At 39.6% G+C, this 17829-nt stretch overlaps 1 protein-coding gene across 7 annotated transcripts in view; it reads right to left on the bottom strand.

The window, feature by feature from the left end:
• LOC129021015 (E3 SUMO-protein ligase RanBP2-like) overlaps positions 1-17829 on the bottom strand; it is a 46397-nt gene that overhangs the window by 10093 nt on the left and 18475 nt on the right. For 4 of the 7 annotated variants that reach the window (XM_054466087.2, XM_063658312.1, XM_054466091.2 and 1 more), the window contains 11 exons: positions 15891-16083; positions 9823-9910; positions 7516-7725; positions 5222-5403; positions 4963-5138; positions 4672-4795; positions 3517-3678; positions 3113-3250; positions 2706-2852; positions 1589-1768; positions 1415-1498 (listed from right to left, as the gene is read on the bottom strand). In XM_054466087.2, coding sequence (XP_054322062.1) covers positions 1415-1498; positions 1589-1768; positions 2706-2852; positions 3113-3250; positions 3517-3678; positions 4672-4795; positions 4963-5138; positions 5222-5403; positions 7516-7725; positions 9823-9910; positions 15891-16083 — 1684 coding nt within the window. Of the gene's footprint in view, positions 1-1008; positions 1241-1414; positions 1499-1588; positions 1769-2705; positions 2853-3112; positions 3251-3516; positions 3679-4671; positions 4796-4962; positions 5139-5221; positions 5404-7515; positions 7726-9822; positions 9911-15890; positions 16084-17829 lie in introns of those variants that run through there. The other 3 variants (XM_063658313.1, XM_054466092.2, XM_054466089.2) reach the window with 3 other exon arrangements.

Genomic DNA, 17829 nt, shown 5'->3' with positions numbered 1-17829 from the left:
GCTCCACTATACTTCCACAGAATACAATGCTGGGAGCCTGAAACCTGTATGTTAAGTCAAAATTGTATGTAATTGTCACAGGCCACGACTACACAGAATTCACATTCAAAATTTTTGTGCAAATTCAAAAATGTCTTCCCCACCAAATAGTATTCTCTTAAGTTGCAAATACTGCTGATCACACTGTAATAATCGCCACACATCAGCATATCTTTGATGTAACTTTAGCAGTATGAGTAATTTAGTTCTTGCCTGATAAGCATGAAAGAACCTACTTTTATTTCCAATTCCAAAAAAGTCAAGCTCCTTTGAACCCTATTGTTAAAATAAGATATATATACATAACTATTTCCTTACATAATTAAGTCAAATTCATATGGAAGTATTAAAATATAGTAGGACTTTTTGAAGCTCAGACCACTTTTCAATTCCTAGCTATACATTTGAAACACATGTAATCCACAGCTAATCTGGGAATGAACTCATAGACCAGAGTATGATTAGTACAGTGTAGCAGTTCGTTCACTCAGGAAACTTCTCTGTGCCAGGAACTCTTATATTTTAAATAAAACAGTTTCTACCTTTGAAGGTCTCAAATTTTGTGGAAGATGAGGAGAGAGACACATAAAGTACTTTCAAAAATATGGTAAAGGGTTGGGCGTGGTGGCTTACACCTGTAATCCCAGCACTTTGGGAGGCCAAAGCAGGCAGATCACCTGAGGTCAGAAGTTCAAAACCAGCCTGGCCAACATGGTGAAACTCTGTGTCTACTAAAAATACAAAAATTAGCTGGGCATGGTGGCGGGTGCCTGTAATCCCAGCTACTCGGGAGGCTGAGGCAGGAGAGTCGCTTGAACCTGGGAGGTGGAGCTTGCAGCGAGCCAAGATCGCACCATTGCACTCCAGACTGGGCAACAGAGTGAGACTCCATCTCAAAACAAAACAAAACAAAATATGGTAAAGGGTCAAGACCGAGGTATGTAGGCTGGGCACAGTGGCTCACGCCTGCAATCCCAGCACGTTGGGAGGCTGAAGCAGGAGGACTGTTTGAGCCAGGAGTTCAAGGCCACTCTGGGCAACATGGCAAAATCCCGTCTCTACAAAAAATACAACAATTAGCTGGGCCTGGTGGCGTGTGACTGTCTGTAGTCCTGGCTTCGTGGCAGGCTGAGCCAAGAGGCTCTCTTGAGCTAGGAGGTCGAAGCCGCAGTAAGCTGTGATCATACCACTGTACTCCAGCCTGCACAACAGAAGAAGACCCTGTCTTTAAAAAAAAAAAAAGACCAAAATGTCCCCTTGCCATACTATTTGGGTAGCAGGGGACATTTTCACCAGCTTCAGAAAAAAAGTGAGAGAGTGTCCAGGAAAGGAATCTTGGAATAAAAAGTACAGCTAGAGAAATTAAGTGACTTACCTTAATGGCCTTTAGTTGTTGGCAAATCATTTTCAGTAAAGAATTCTGATCTTCTGCCCATCGAGGTGGTGTTTTGGGAGAATACTAAAAAAAATAAAAATCACAAAACAGCATTTAAAACACTTAGAACAGAAACAATTTCACAATGAAATGATTCCATTCTTTCCTGTTTACCTTGTAACTTTTACTTGGTGATAGTGAATATTTGGTAGGAGATGGTGTAGAATGTTTTATTTCTGAATCTACATTTCGCAAAGAACCATTTTTATAAAGAGGACCTCCTTCACTATAGTCTTCGAGTTCCTGCATGACTGAATTAAGCATCTCTTTTACAGACTCCAGGGGCACAGGCAACTAAAAAGACATTAATTAAGGGCTTTCATTTGCAAAAAATTCCAAAAGTAAAAACTCTAAAATGATATATTTTATCTTATTTACATTTTTGTCACTTTAATAAGCACTTTACACTTCAAATAATAATACGCGTGAAAGTGTTTTTTAATTATCTTTTTTCTTTGTTTTTCTGTTGTTTGGTATTATTATTTTTATTTTTTGTCTTTATTCTGTAATTTTTTTCTTCATGAACACAGAAAAGTGTTGTACAATCTAAATCTTCTGATTCTGAAGTCCATGCTCTCTCTATTACTTCTGTTAACCATGACAATTGTAGAGGAATGTTAACTTGGAAAGCTTTTCCAAGTGAACAAAATAAGTTACTGATGTTTTCTAACTGATTTTCAATGGTGACAGAAATACAGATGCTACAATACACCAGACAACATAAATCCTAATAAAAGAGTGGTAACACAAATTAATCAACAAAACACTCAGAAGACTGAACATAATTTAACATCCTCATGACAATCTCAAACAGCTGACAGCAAGAAAACAAGGGCGTTCACAATGGCTGATGAGGATGAGAAGAAATGCTCTTAAGTTGTCAGCAACAACTTTCAATTTCAGCAAAGTTCATTAAGAATCAGTCCTGAGGCTATATTTGTTTTGATTACACTGCTAAGATAACAAAATCAATGTCTTATCTTAGCAATCTTTTCTAATTCCCCAAGAAGTACTTTTTAAGAGCATATACCTAGATTCCCAAGTTTAAAAAGACACACCAAACCTAAGACAAAGCAAGCAAATATAAGCATTTAGACACACACATCCCTTCTGTGCATTAGTAACAACATATTACTGAGTATTTTTGAAATTACCAAAATATAAGACCAATGCAAAAACATTGACCAGTGGGTTATCAGTAAGAACGTACATACGACAACCTGCTACTTACTTTCTTGACCACTGAAAGATTTGAATCACTGTCATCTAAAATCTTTATTAGGTAGTCCCTGGTCTTTCTCAGATAATTTTTGCATTCTTCTTGTTCTTCAGGAGAAAGGGCATCATTTTCAATGTCTTCTGCCTTCCTGTGAAAAATCTATACAAATAGTGCTTTTATGAAATCATTAGGTTTTTAAAACAAAAAACTTTTAGCTTGGCCAGGCATGGTGGCTCATGCCTGTAATCCCAGCTACTCGGGAACTGAGGCACAAGAATCGCTTGAGCCTGGGAAGCAGAGGTTGCAGTGAGCCAACATTGTGCCACTGCACTCTAGCCTGGCCAACAGAGAAACCCCATCTTTTAAAAAAAAATAAACAAATAAATAAAACTTTTAGCTCAAGTACCACATCTACTTACCAGTGCGAGATTCCAATAAGAAACAACGCTTTTTATAGATTCAAAAGCAGTCACAGCATCTTCTATATTTCCATTTACTGCATCCAATATAGCAAAAGTTATGTGTGCGTCTTCTTCATATTCAACAATTTCTGATGCCTAAACACACAGAATAGTTTTTAGTCAAATTGTTTATACTCAGAATATAAAACCCAAATGATTTTCCAAAGATTTTATGTGATCTTAAGAGACAAACATCTCATTATTCTTCTCTGTCATATCTTATTTGTGAGAGCTAGTGAATTTAGAAAACAAGATTACCATTAAATAACAAGGCAATTAATTTAAGCAGTTTATAGCTCCATGTCTTTGTTTATAAACTGGAAATTCCCATCTCCAATAAATTCATAAAGGAACTCTGTTACCTGAATGTCTACACTATGAAAATGTTTAAACAGAGGATCAATAGGTTCAGGAATACTGTTCTTCTTTTTTATCATCTTCAACAATGGCAAAACTTTCTTCCAATAATGAACACTTCTCCCTATGTATTCTCGTTGATCATAAAAAGAATTAAGATTGCTGCCCTAAAAAAGAAAGTTAAAAGCACACAACTTTAAGGAACACGCATGATTAGATCTAAAGTTCATTTACAAGTTGTAAGAACTGGCTAAAATTTCAAGTCAAAACCAAATGGTACCTCAATAGTCATTTGTTCAGCTTCCAAATACTGTAATAACGAAACCACCTTAATACCAGTGATCATTCTACACTGAACTTTTTTTTCTTTTTGAGACAGAGTCTCGCTCTGTAGCCCAGGCTGGAGTGCAGTGGCATGATCTCGGCTCACTGCAAGCTCTGCCTCCTGGGTTCACGCCATTCTCTTGCCTCAGCCTCCCAAGTAGCTGGGACTACAGGCGCCTGCCACCACGCCCGGCTGATTTTTTTTTTTTTTTTTGTATTTTTAGTAGAGACGGGGTTTCACCGTGTTAGCCAGGAATGATCTCGATCTCCTGACCTTGTGATCTGCCCACCTCGGCCTCCTAACGTGCTGGGATTACAGGCATGAGCCACCGCACCCGGCCTCTACACTCAACTTTTAAACGCTTCTAATGATACCACCCTAACGTAGCAATCCAAACTACTTTTTAACAGTTACCATTTTTAGATAGCTGAAACCTGCCTCTTCTGTAGCGTCAGTCTGTTCAAAAGGCTGACCATCTACACCTAATGGTGACACAAAACACACCTTAAATATTTAGAAAGATCTACAATGGTCTTACCTACAAAGCCTTGTGCTAATTTTTTTTTAATTTTTCAGGCTGAATAATTATCAGAACTTAATTATTAAGGAATAACAGTAACAGCTCAGCTAATATGTAACATTCACTGTGTGCCAGGTACTGCTCCTCTAAGTGCTTATATTTAACTATATTAACTATTTTGCAGCAATAAAAAACACATCCGTCATAATATGACCAAGCTGCTGTTTTCAGAACAAAAAAACTTTCAATGAAAAGTTCATGATTTAAAAAAATTAAGGTAATGTTCCTTAAAAATGCTTATACTTTAAAACTCACCATTTTCTGAAGGCATTTTGCCCAATGTACAAGCAGAGCAGGTTGAAGGCCATGTTTTTCCTGGGCTCTTAGAGCATTTATTTCATGCTGAACTAGAAGTCTCAATTTTGCTGAGTTTCCAGGTCTAAAAAATAGTTCAATTTACTAAAATTGCTTTCTAAATACACAGTTCAGTGCTTACATACATATATGTTAATTGGTCACATGACAAATTAAATCTTCACATGAGGATTAAATCCCTGGTAAAACCTATGCACTAAGTGAAAGCACTATTTTTGTTTTACTACTTACACTGCTTTTCTGTGAATCAGAGTACAAACCGCATCCCACCAAGATTTTTGTCTTTCTGTACAAAGCTGTTTACACACAGGAAGGGGTAGGCATAACGGCTGATAGGAGCTGTGGTGAGAATTACATTTCTCCTTTAATTGTAAGTGGCTGGTATATACTACTCCAAGGAGAAATACCTGTTTTATTTAAGGAAAAGTTAAGTTAGAAAAAAAAATTAAACAAAATTCAGAATATTTAATTTGTTAAAATCTTTGCTTACTTCAAGGTCTAAAATACATATTGATTCAGGTGCATTTGTTTCAAGCCTTGAGGTTTCCTGGGGCAAATGATGGAAAAGCTGTTTTAGCCATTTTCGGATTCCAGGTAAAGCAGGCAATGAATTCCACTGTAAGCCAAGCCAAGTAAGGTGCTGAAGACTACCATTATGTGCTCGAATAGCACCTGAAATCAAATTTAAAAATTGGCTTAAGGGTTTGAAATTTTTCTTTGTGCCATTAGTTTTGCCAACATAAGCAATTCACATTATATATATCTTAATTATATAACTGCTTTTCTATATCAAAGCCGGAGGGAATTCTATGTTAGGCAAAATCTCATGTTCTTATTAAATGCATTCTCACTTGATTATTTCTAGAAATTTTAATAGTAGTGATGAAGAATGTTTAAGTCCATCTTAAAAAGTGACACTGACTAGAACTCAATAAACCAAAATCAACTGACAAAAGCCAAATAAAGAACACCTAACCTAATAAGAAACCCCAAAACAATGGGTTTTCCTTTAAGTCATTAAAGCAATGGAACATCACTATATTAATCCATCAGTACAGTAAAGAAATCTGTTTTTCTATAAGAAAGTCAATATTGAAAAGGTTATGCGCAGTCAGGAGTTCGAGACCAGCCTGGCTAGCATGGTGAAATTCCGTCTCTACTAAAAATACAAAAAATTAGCCGAGCATGGTGTCACGTGCCTGTAGTCCCAGCTACTTAGGAGGCTGAGGCAAGACAATTGCTTGAACCTGGCAGGCGGAAGTTGCAGTGAGCCGAGATTGCGCCACTGCACTCCAGCCTGGGTGACAGAGTGAGACTCTGTCTCAAAAGAAAAGAAAAGAAAAGAAAAGGTTATGTGCCTCTGGAAGCATAAAGAAGTATAATCTTTCTGTCATTTTGGCAATTTGCAAGACTTAAAGATGTTCATGTCCTTTGTCTCAGTAATTCTGTTTTTAGGTATCTCTATGGAAATAACTTGCAATGAAGACACTTTTTGTTGAAGTTTTTATCAGAGTATGATTATTAACAGTGGAAAAGTTGAAAACAACTTGGATGCCCAATAACAGAAAGTAGCAAGCAAATTATGACTACTTTATAAAAAAGATGATATTGCCAATAAAAGTGATATTTATAGGTTTAATACAGAGACTATGGGAGAGAATTCATGAAGGAAGCAAGATAAATCATACATAAACAACCATTTAGATGAAAAATATGGCCAGATGCAGTGGCTCATGCCTATAATTCCAACACTTTTTGTTTTTGAGATGAAGTCTCGCTCTGTCGCCCAGGCTGTAGTGCAGCGGTGTGATCTTGGCTCACTGCAACCTCCACCTCCCGGGTTGAAGCGATTCTCCTGCCTCAGCCTCCCGAGTAGCTGGGACTACAGGCACATGCCACCACGCCCAGATAATTTTTGTATTTTTAGTAGAGACGGGGTTTCACCATGTTGGCCAGGATGGTCTCGAACGCCTGATCTCAGGTGATCCACCCGCCTCGGCCTCCCAAAGTGCTGGGATTACAGATATGAGCCACTGTGCCGGGCCCAATCCCAACACTTTGGGGGGCTTAGGCGGGAGGATCACTTGAGCCTAGGAGTTCGAGACTAGCCTGGGCAACAAAGGGAGACCCTGTCTCTACCAATTAAAAAACAAAATTATTTGGGCAGAGTGGCATGTGCCTATGGTACCAGCTACTCAGGAGGCTGAGGCAAGAGAATCCCTTGAGTCCAGAAGTTCAAGGTAGCAGTGACCTACGATCATGCCACTACACTCCAGCCCAGGTGACACAGCAAGACCCTGTCTCAAAATACAACAAGGCTGGTCGCGGTGGCTCACACCTGTAATCCCAGCACTTTGGGAGGCCAAGGCAGGTGGATCACCTGAGGTCAGGAGTTTGAGACCAGCCTGACCAACATGATGAAACCCTGTCTCTACTACAAATACAAAAAATTAGCCAGGCGTGGTGGCGGGCACTTGTAATCCTGCTACTTGGGAGACTGAGGCAGCAGAATCACTTGAACCCGGGAGGCAGAGGTTACAGTGAGCCGAGATTGCACCACTGAACTCCAGCATGGAGGACAAGAGCAAAACTTGGTCTCAAAAACAACAACAACAACAAAAACTACATGCCACCCCCACAGCACCACATTCAAACTCCCCCCAGCCCAACCCACACACGAAAGGAATACAGGAAAATATTAAGTCATTATTTCTGGGTAATAAGATTATGGGCAATTTATAAGAATTAAGACAGAGACCGTTTCCTCTGAAACATATAACTTACCAACATCATATCTAGCCAAATCTTCAAGCTCTGGTTCTTGTACATCAATGTTTCCAATATCATCGCTACCAAGAAAAGATGTATCCTTAGGTGACTGACTAGAAAACAGAGCATCATATAATGCAGACTGCCCGCTTTTGTTGGCAAAAGATTCAACAACCTCTTTTAAAAAATCTTGCTTGCCACGACTTAAGTTTAGCAACATGTGCCCTGAAAAAAAAATTTATTTCCATCACTTTAAAAATACAGATTGTATTTGCTCACATTGTCTCATTTGTATACCCAAAGGGGAAATAACATGATTATTGCAGACCTAACCCTCCAACCCAAAAAATACAGCTGGACAACAAAACGGGTGCTTACATAGAAAATGAAAAGAGTACAGGTTTCATATTCTCAGTATCTACAGAAGACAGCAGAAGGGGGAAAAAAGACAGGAATGTGCATGAAAAATGCCAAACATATTTGCATTTTAGATGAAAAGGTCTGGATTTAAGCGGCCATAGGAGAACAGGGGCAAGCTCTTATCCTCTGATCTGATACACTGATTTCTAAATCTGGCTGATCAGAATCCTCCTTTAAACAGCTTTTAAGAATTATTTCCGGCTGGGCATGGTGGCTCATGCCTGTAATCCCAGCACTTTGGGAGGCCAAGCTGGGCGGATAATGAGGTCAGGAGATCGAGACCATCCTGGCTAACACAGTGAAACTCCGTCTCTACTAAAAATACAAAAAAAAAGATTAGCCGGCCATGGTGGCGGGCGCCTGTAGTCCCAGCTACTGGGGAGGCTGAGGGAAGAGAATGGCGTGAACCCCGGAGGCAGAGCTTGCAGTGAGCCAAGATCACACCACTGCACTCCAGCCTGGGCGACAGAGTGAGACTCTGTCTCAGGAAAAAAAAAAAAAAAAAAAAAGAACTATTTCCAAGCCTTGTTCCCAGAGATTTTTATTCCACAGGCTTACAGTAAGCAATCAAAAAATCATAGTCCTCGGATAAAGTACTGATACATGCTATAACGCAGATGACCCTTGAAAACCTTGCTAAATGAAAGAAGCCAGTCACAAAAGACCACATACTATATGATTCCACTTATGTGAAATGTTCAGAATAGGCAAACCTACAGAGACAGATTGGCGGTTGCCAAGGCTGAGAGGTTTGAGTAAAATGGGGAGTAACTGCTAATAGGTAAGGAATTCCTCATGGAGTGATGAAAATCTTCTAAAACTGATTGTCGTGACAATGGTAATACTCTATGAACATACTAAAAGCCACTGAACTGTACACTTTAAATGGGTGAAGCGTATGGTATACGAATTCTATTTCAATGGAACTTTTTTTAAAAACCCTCCTTCGAGTTAATTCTGCTGGGCAATTAGGTTTGGTTACCACTACACAGTTGTGTCTCAGCACACTTACAGAGGCACCCTCGGGATGCCCAGATCAAAGACATAAAAAAATAGGCCATTTTTATCTAACTGTGACCATGCAAAGGCACTTATGAGAGCCCTGCAAGGGTAGAAGGAGAAAAGTAGAAAGTCACTTTAACGATTGAAAGCCTAACTCCCACAAAAAAAGTGGGCTATGGAATAAAAGAGCAATGTGAGCTTTGGCCAACAGCCTAACTATATACCAAAGCTTATAATAACTTTGATTTAATATTACATCTTGCTCTTTACAAAATTCATCCAATTTTATATCAAAACTGCTCCTTATAGAAAGCATTATGTTTCTTCAGTTCACTGCTTGATTCAATGGCCACCTAACTACCTTAAAGTTTGTATCTTAGCAAAATCACAGGTAATATGCAACAGACCTTTAGGATTCATCCCAAGCCAAAAATGGGGGAAAAAATCCACAAATTCCAAGAGCCTAATATAAGGTAAGTATATATCTTCTATCTTCCTCACTATGCTTTCAGCTCTTTAAGACAGATCCATATCTTCTTCATCCTTATATCCGCACAGCAGTGTTTTTAGAATCAGCTGGTGTTAAATGGTTGGCAAATCAATAATTATACTTAGTTCAGGAAGTGACTAAATATTCAGGATAGAGGCTCTAGCAGCCAGATAAAGAAAGAGTTAAGAAATCCTCTCCACCTAGGAACAAACAATATCAAATATTCATTTTTTTTAAAGAATGTGCTATTTCTTCGCATCTCTTCCATACCTATTGCTCTTAACTGATACGGCAAAAAGAAATAATTTTGACAAATTATCTCCTGGACAGATGAAGATTTTATCATAAGATATGCCTTAACAGAAATTCCTTTTTCTTTTTAAATCAAATTAGTTTAATATTACTATTACCTGATTGGCTCAGTCGGTCACAGGCCATCATTTCCAGCAGATTTTGTCCAGCTTCCCCTTTTATTAATTTAATCTTTGGTCTTGGAACCTAATAATTTTAGAATCAAAAATCTTAATTTGACGATACCCATACTTCTAATAGTAACATGGTCTTATCTATTACACTGTACTTTTTTTAATAATGAATAAACAGTTAACCATTAATTAAACTGAATTGGAAAAGACTGCAAAAACTGGGAACCAAGGAATTTATATAACCTATGAAAGACAGGCCAGGTACAGGCGTGGTGGCTCACACCTGTAATCCAACACTCTGGGAGGCCAAGGTGGGCTGATCACTTGAGGTCAGGAGTTCGACACCAGCCTGGCCAACATGGTGAAACCCAGTCTCTACTAAAAATAATAAAAAAAAAAACAAAGAGCCAGCTACACGGGAGGCTGAGGCACAAGGATAGCTTGAACCTGGGAGGCAGAGGTTGTAGTGAGCCAAGACCGTGCCACTGCACTTCAGCCTGGGTGAAAGAGTGAGACTCCATCTCAAAAAAAAAAAAAAAAGAGTGGCCAGACATGGTGGCCCACACCTGTAATCCCAGCACTTTGGGAGGCCAAGGTGGGGGGATCACTTGAGCCCAGAGTTCAAGACCAGCCTGAACAACACGGTGAGACCCTATCTCTAAAAAAAGTTGTTTTTAATTAGCCAGGCGTGGTGGCACACACCTGTGGTCCCAGCTACTCAGGAGGCTGAGGCAGGAGGATCACTTAAATCCAGGAGATCAAGGCTGCAGTGAGCCATGATCATGCCACTGTGCTCCAGCCTGGGAGACAGAGTGAGACCCTATCTCCAAAAAAAGAAAAAAAAAAAAAAGCATACACAGAGCAGTTCTGAGAAATTAGTTTCTACTAAAAGCACATTCATGTTACATTCAGAGAAATGGAAAATTTAATTACATTACTTTTCTACCCTGCATAAATAGGACAACAGCAGATGTTGTCCTATCTGAGTAGATATGACACCCTACTTTAAAAAGTACAGGTGAAATGACACTTGGAAATGCCGCATTGTAGATAACACATTTTCAGAGGATGGATAATATGGGATAGCACTGGAATAAATGGGACAACCAGGAAATTAAAGAGATCCTAATGTAATAACCTGTGAAAACAAAAAAATCATGATGAATAGAATGGCGAAGGGAAGACATGACAGCTGCCTTCAAATATTAAAATTATTTTATAAAAGCAGTCATCAAAAGAAGAAACAAGACCAACAGGTAGAAGGCTTGAAGAATATTTTTATTCTATATAAGGAAGTACCAAGAGCCAAACCACCTAAAGATGCACTGGGCTATCTTGAAAAGTAATGAATGTCCATCACTGAAAATGTCCAGTCATAGGCAATGCCCACTTACTAGAAACATGCCAAAAGTAACTATATGGGTGACTAGAGCATCGGCTTTTAATTCTATCACCACTTTCTTAATTGGTGGTGGAAATGTAATTTGATACAACCTCTTTACGGTTAGATATTTGGCAGCACCTCTAAAAATTATAAATACACAGATATACTTTGATACTGCAATTCTTTCAGGAATTCATGGCACAAGTTAATCATTGCTAAATTACTTGAAGTAGCATAAAAAAAAAAAAAGTAAAAGCAAGCTAATGTCCTGGTTTTAGGACCCTGGTTTTAAAAACTCCAAAGCTACAGTACATCCATACAATGGAATAATATGCAAGCATCCAAACTAATGAGAATGCCCTTTATATATACTGACATGGAAATATCTCCAAGATACAGTTAATGGAAATAAAGTAAATGCAATGTTCAAATGTTTTCCTCCTTCTTTTAAAGACAGGGGATGTATGTGTGTTTACTTGGAGATGCATACAACATTTCCTGAAGAATACACAAGAAAGCAATAACATTAGTTTCTTTGGGAGTGGAGAAAGTAAATAACTAGGGAACAGAAAGGAGTCTTCATAGCATATTCTTAAGAGCCGCCAGAATTTTAAACCATGTATATATAATTCTTTCCAAACATGCTCATTTTTCAAAATATATGATTTATGAACCTAAAAGCTTCTGATTTTGAATTTCAGAAATATTTGTATCAACTATCCTTTTACTCACAAGTTTTCTAAACATCATGTCAAAGTTTGTCATCTATATGTTGAAAAGAGCACACAAAATAAGAAACAAAATGTTGACATCATTCTTTTTGTTTTCAAACTGACCTCAATTCATAAACCTGGCCTCTTTTACAAAATTATTCAACAGTTGAATTTGTGACCAGTTAATTAGTTGTGAATCCACTCAATCAAATCATCTCAATTCACTATTTCCTTTTTTTTTTTTTTTGAGATGGAGTCTCGCTCTGTCGCCAGGCTGGAGTGCTGCAGCGGCAAGATCTTGGCTCACTGCAACCTCCGCCTCCTGGTTTCAAGCAATTCTCCTGTCTCGGCCTCTCAAGTAGCTGGGACTACAGGCACCCGCCACCATGTGTGACTAATTTTTGTATTTTTAGTAGAGATCAGGTTTGACCATGTTGGTCAGGATGGTCTCGAACTCCTGACCTCAAGTGATCCGCCCGCCTCAGCTTCCCAAAGTGCTGGGATTACAGGCGTGAGCCACCGCCCCTGGCTATTTCCTCATCTTAATCTTAACTAAAAGGTTTCAAGATACTTTGTTAAATACCTAGCTGCAATGCAGATGTACTTACTAGAACCACAGTATTCCTCTGATTAAGAGTCTGAAAATCTTGCCATAAAAGTTAGCCAATTCTTAAATACCCAAATGCCAGCACATAACCTACATTTTATGCTTATAATCATTTGATCATTAAGCTTTAAAATAAACTGATAAAATAAAATACAAGCATCTAAGATGTTTCTATTATATATGCATTCTACAGAAATATGTGGTAGTTAAAGACTGAGGTAGGTATCTCTGTGCTGAAGTGGAACAATGAGGAAACATTTAGAAAAGCAAGGCATCTGGCAATAGGTAAAGCACACCCACATTGAGGCACAATATTTTTTAAAAGCAGAGAAAGAATGTATTACCCATTTGCGTATGCAAAAAATATTTCTGAACACCCAAGAAACTCCTAACAGTAGTTGTCATCTAGGAAAGGAGTCCTGAGTGAATGGATTAAGAGGGAAACTAACTTTTTATTATTAAAAGTTCACAGTCAGGTGTGGTGGCTCATACCTGTAATCCCAGCACTTTGGGAGGGCAAGGCAGAAGGATCACTTGAAGCCAGGAGTTCAAGACCAACCAGCCTGGGAAACATAGCAAGACCTTGTCTTTACAAAAAATTTAACAATGTAGCCAGGCATGGTGGCAGGCACCTGTAGTCCCAGCTACTGAGCTGAGGCTGAAGCAGGAGAGGATCACTTGAGCCCAGGAGTTCCAGGATACAATGAGCTATGATTGTGCCACTGCACTCCAGCCAGAGCAACAAGAGTGAGACTCTGCCTCCCAAAACTACATATCAAAAAATTTTAGGCTGTGCACAGTAGCTCACACCTATAATCCCAGCACTCTGGGAAGCTTGAGCCCAGTTCAGCGTTACAGTGAGCTACGATTATGCAATTGCACTCCAGCCTGGGTGACACAGCAAGACTCTAATAGACACAGACAGATAAATTTTAAAGTTTCCATTAAAAATAAGAACTATTGGCAGGGCGCGGTGGCTCATGCCTGTAATGCCAGCACTTTGGGAGGCCAAGGTGGGCGGATCATGAGGTCAGGAGATCGAGACCATCCTGGCTAACACGGTGAAACCCCATCTCTACTGAAAATACAAAAAAATTAGCCGGGCGTGGTGGTGGGTGCCTGTAGTCCCAGCTACTCGGGAGGCTGAGGCAGAAGAATGGTGTGAACCCAGGAGGCAGAGCTTGCAGTGAGCCGAGGTGGTGCCACTGTGCTCCAGCCTGGGCGACAGAGTGAGACTCCGTCTCAAAAAAAATAAAATAAATAAAAATAAGAACTATCAGTTACTTGAGAATTTCTATAAGAACCTTTTAATGTTTGTATTACCTAGTGAACCTCACTAAATCCATTAATTTTCACTAATCCATTCCTTATGAACACAGAAGTTTCTACTGAGCATTTTAAATATTAGTACTTAACATGTGAACTGTCTATCAACAGTGTTTTTCAAAGATTTACAGGCCGGGCTCGGTGGCTCATGCCTGTAATCCCAGCACTTTTGAGAGGCCGAGTCTGGTGGATCACGAGGTCAGAAGATCGAGACCATCCTGGCTAACATGGTGAAACCCCATCTCTATTAAAAAATACAAAAAATTAGCCAGGCATGGTGGTGTGTGCCTGTAATCCCAGATACGTGATAGGCTGAAGCAGGAGAATCACTTGAACCCAGGAGGCACAGGTTGCGTGAGCTGAGATTGCGCCACTGCACTCCAGCCTGGTGACAGAGCGAGACTCTGTCTCAAATAAAAATAAAAAGATTTATATTAGGCAGGGCATGGTGGCTCACTGCCTGTAATCCCAGCACTTTGAGAGGCCGAGGCACACAGATCACCTGAGGTCAGGAGTTCGAGACCAGCCTGACCAACATGGAGAAACCCCATCTCTACTAAAAATACAAAATTAGATGGGGGTGGTGGCGCGTGCCTGTAATCCCAGCTACTTGGGAGGCTGAAGCAGGACAATCACTTGAACCTGGGAGGTGGAGGTTGCAGTGAGCCAGATCACGCCATTGCACTCCAGCCTGGGCAACGAGAGCAAAACTCCGTCTCAAAAAGAAAAAAAGATTTATATTAGAAGGAGGGGCCTTCTCTAAAAGTAATGAATCCTTTTTTTCTCTCCCCAAGCAAAAAATCCTTCTCTAAAATTAAATCATTTTTCTAAGCCTGGTTTAATGCTTTTTTGGAAGACTGCTTATTTCTTCTTTTCCTTTCAAAAGTTATGCAAGCTCATTAAAAAAAAAAAAAGGCCGGGAGTGGTGGCTCACGCCTGTAATCCCAGCACTTTGGGAGGCCGAGGCGGGTGGATGACTAGGTCAGGAGATTGAGACCATCCTGGCTAACACGGTGAAACTCCGTCTCTACTAAAAGTACAAAAAAAAAATTAGCCAGACGTGGTGGCGGGTGCCTGTAGTCCCAGCTACTCAGGAGGCTGAGGCAGGAAAACGGCATGAACTCGGGAGGCGGAGCTTGCAGTGAGCCGAGATCGTGCCACTGCACTCCAGCCTGGGTGACAGAGCGAGACTCCGTCTCAAAAAAGGCCAGGCGCAGTGGCTCACGCCTGTAATCCCAGCACTTTGGGAGACCAAGGCAGGTAGGTCACGAGGTCAAGAGATTGCGACCATCCTGGCCAACATGGTGAAACCCCGTCTGTATTAAAAATACAAACAACTAGCTGGGCGTGGTAGCACGCGCCTGTAGTCCCAGCTACTCAGGAGGCTGAGGCAGGAGAATCACTTGAACCCAGGAGGTGGAGGTTGCAGTGAGCCGAGATCACGCCACTGCACTCCAGCCTGGCGACAGAGAGAGACTTGGTCTCAAAAAAAAAAATAAATAAAAATAAGAAAAGGTTTTATGTTTTCAAGATTAATAGATATACTGTTACATATACACAATACAGTCATAAATGTTATATACATGTTTTTCAATTAACATGTTAAATTGCAATCATATTCTTCTATCATAGGTTATAAAGCCACTGCCCTACATCTACTTATTAGGATTTTGTCCAAGTAACACATCTTTTTGAATCAAGCTTTACCCATAATACGAGATTACATCTTTATCATGTTCCCAAAAATGGCAGAGTAAAAAGATTAAACTCTTCAAATTTGTCTACAAACAAATCATGGCAATGCAGGCTTTCAACAAGAGTGCATTCAACATCCCTGTTTCACCAGCCTCACCAGTATTGTGTATGCTTAATTATTTTCCACTGTATCAAATTGACTATTTCATTTTAACTTTAATTCCACAGGTTTGTTCACATACTGTCATTACATACCAGAGCACACCTTCATTTAAAACACATCAAGACTCAGTGAAATGTCAATTGCTCCTACAAGTGGAAGACTTACCTGAAATGCTATGAGATAGCACAATGCAGCCAGCTCAGAAAGAGCTCGCCATTGAACATTACTATGCTGACCCATCTTCAAAAGCAGAGAACCAGCATGCATGTAGAAATGTCCTTTCATTTCTAAGAAAGTAGCTGACAGTTCATCATTTCCACCCAAAGAAGATTTCACAGACTGAAGAGCACTACCAAAACTGTAATAGGAAAATATCAAACAGATAATACACACTTACTGCACTATGAATAATCATGGTTTATTTAATTCAAAACAAAATAAAAATTTTATTTCAAGCTTCATCTTCCACATTCAACTTCTAATAATTCTTATTCCCCATGTTATAAATTATGAATCATCTAATGCTTATTTGTATCCTGCATGCTTCCTATACTTCATGCTTAACGTCTCAAATGATGTCTTATTCCCAGTTATTTCCAGCCCTCCAATCACAGGATAAATATAAGATTAGTGATTATAGGTGCACATTTCAAAATAAACCAGGATAAAATTGGGAGACTATTTTGTAGCTTCTTCCTGATCATATAATTTCATTATCTAATTAACAGTTGTAATTTCTCAAATTAGACATACCATTTCCAAATTATAAGTAAATAACTGACAGGTATTTGAGTATCAATACAGTAATTGCTCTCTTTACTATACAGATCATTACAGCGTTAAATAAATTGTCTTCCTTTTTTTTTTTTTTTTTTTTTGAGACGGAGTCTCTCACTATCGCCTGGGCTGGAGTGCAATGGCACGATCTAAGCTCACTGCAACCTCCACCTCCTAGGTTCAAGTGATTCTCCTGACTCAGCCACCTGAGTAGCTGGGATTACAGGTGCCTGCCACCATGCCCCACTAAACTTTTTTTATATTTTTAGTAGAGACAGGGTTTCACTATGTTGGCCAGGCTGGTCTCGAACTCCTCACCTCATGATCCGCTCGCCTCAGCTTACCAATGTGCTGGGATTACAGGCATAAGCCACTACGCCTGGCCTATTATTTGTAATCTATATTCTAAATTAGTGCTTCTAAATCCTAATGTTTCTCCAAATCCTCACTTTGGAAGAAAAGTAAAAGCAAAAAGCAAACACTTAAACGTGAAGCATGATTTTAAAGTGGCTTACAATAAAGCAACCAGAGCAAGTGAGGTCTAAAGATCTCTGAGGGTGCTCAAAAACCCCTTCAGGGGATCCATGAAGTTAAAATTACTTTCACAATAATACCAAAAAAAAAATTTATATTTTACATACTCATTTTCTCATGTATGTAGAGCTGAGTTTTTTTGTTTTTGTTCTTGGAAACAGAATCTCGCTCTGTCACAAGGTTGGAGTGCAGTGGCACAATCCTGGCTTACTGCAACCTCTGACTCCCAGGTTCAAGCAATTCTTCTGCCTCAGCCTCCCGAGTAGCTGGGACTATAGGCACGTGCCAACATGCCCGGCTAATTTTTTGTATTTTTAGTAGAGACAAGGTTTCACCGTTGTTAGCTGGGATGGTCTCGATCTCCTGACTTCGTGATCCATCCGCCTCGGCCTCCCAAAGTGCTGGGATTACAAGCCTGAGCCACCGCACCCCACTGAGCTGAGTTTTCTAGAAGCTTCATGACATGTAATAGTTTTACAGACTGAAAGAGGAAGTAAATGAGAATCTAGCTATGTTCTATTAAGCGAGACATTAAAAAGATTTACAAAAATGCAAAAACAATGACACTTTTCTGACTAGTTTTTTGCTGTTGGAAAATAATTATTTTTCATAAAAAAATGCTATTATTGGCCCTGCGCGGTGGCTCACACATGTAATTCCAGCACTTTGGGAGGCTGAGGCGGGTGGATCACCTGAGGTCAGGAGTTCAAGACCAGCCTAGCCAACATGGTGAAACCCCATCTCTACTAAAAATATAAAAAATTAGCCAGGCGTGGTGGTGGGCACCTGTAAT

This window comes from Pongo pygmaeus, chromosome 20 (genome assembly GCF_028885625.2).
Source record: "Pongo pygmaeus isolate AG05252 chromosome 20, NHGRI_mPonPyg2-v2.0_pri, whole genome shotgun sequence".
NCBI lineage: Eukaryota > Metazoa > Chordata > Mammalia > Primates > Hominidae > Pongo > Pongo pygmaeus.
Note: the sequence above shows the minus strand (reverse complement) of the source record. Positions and strands in the feature narration are given on the sequence as shown.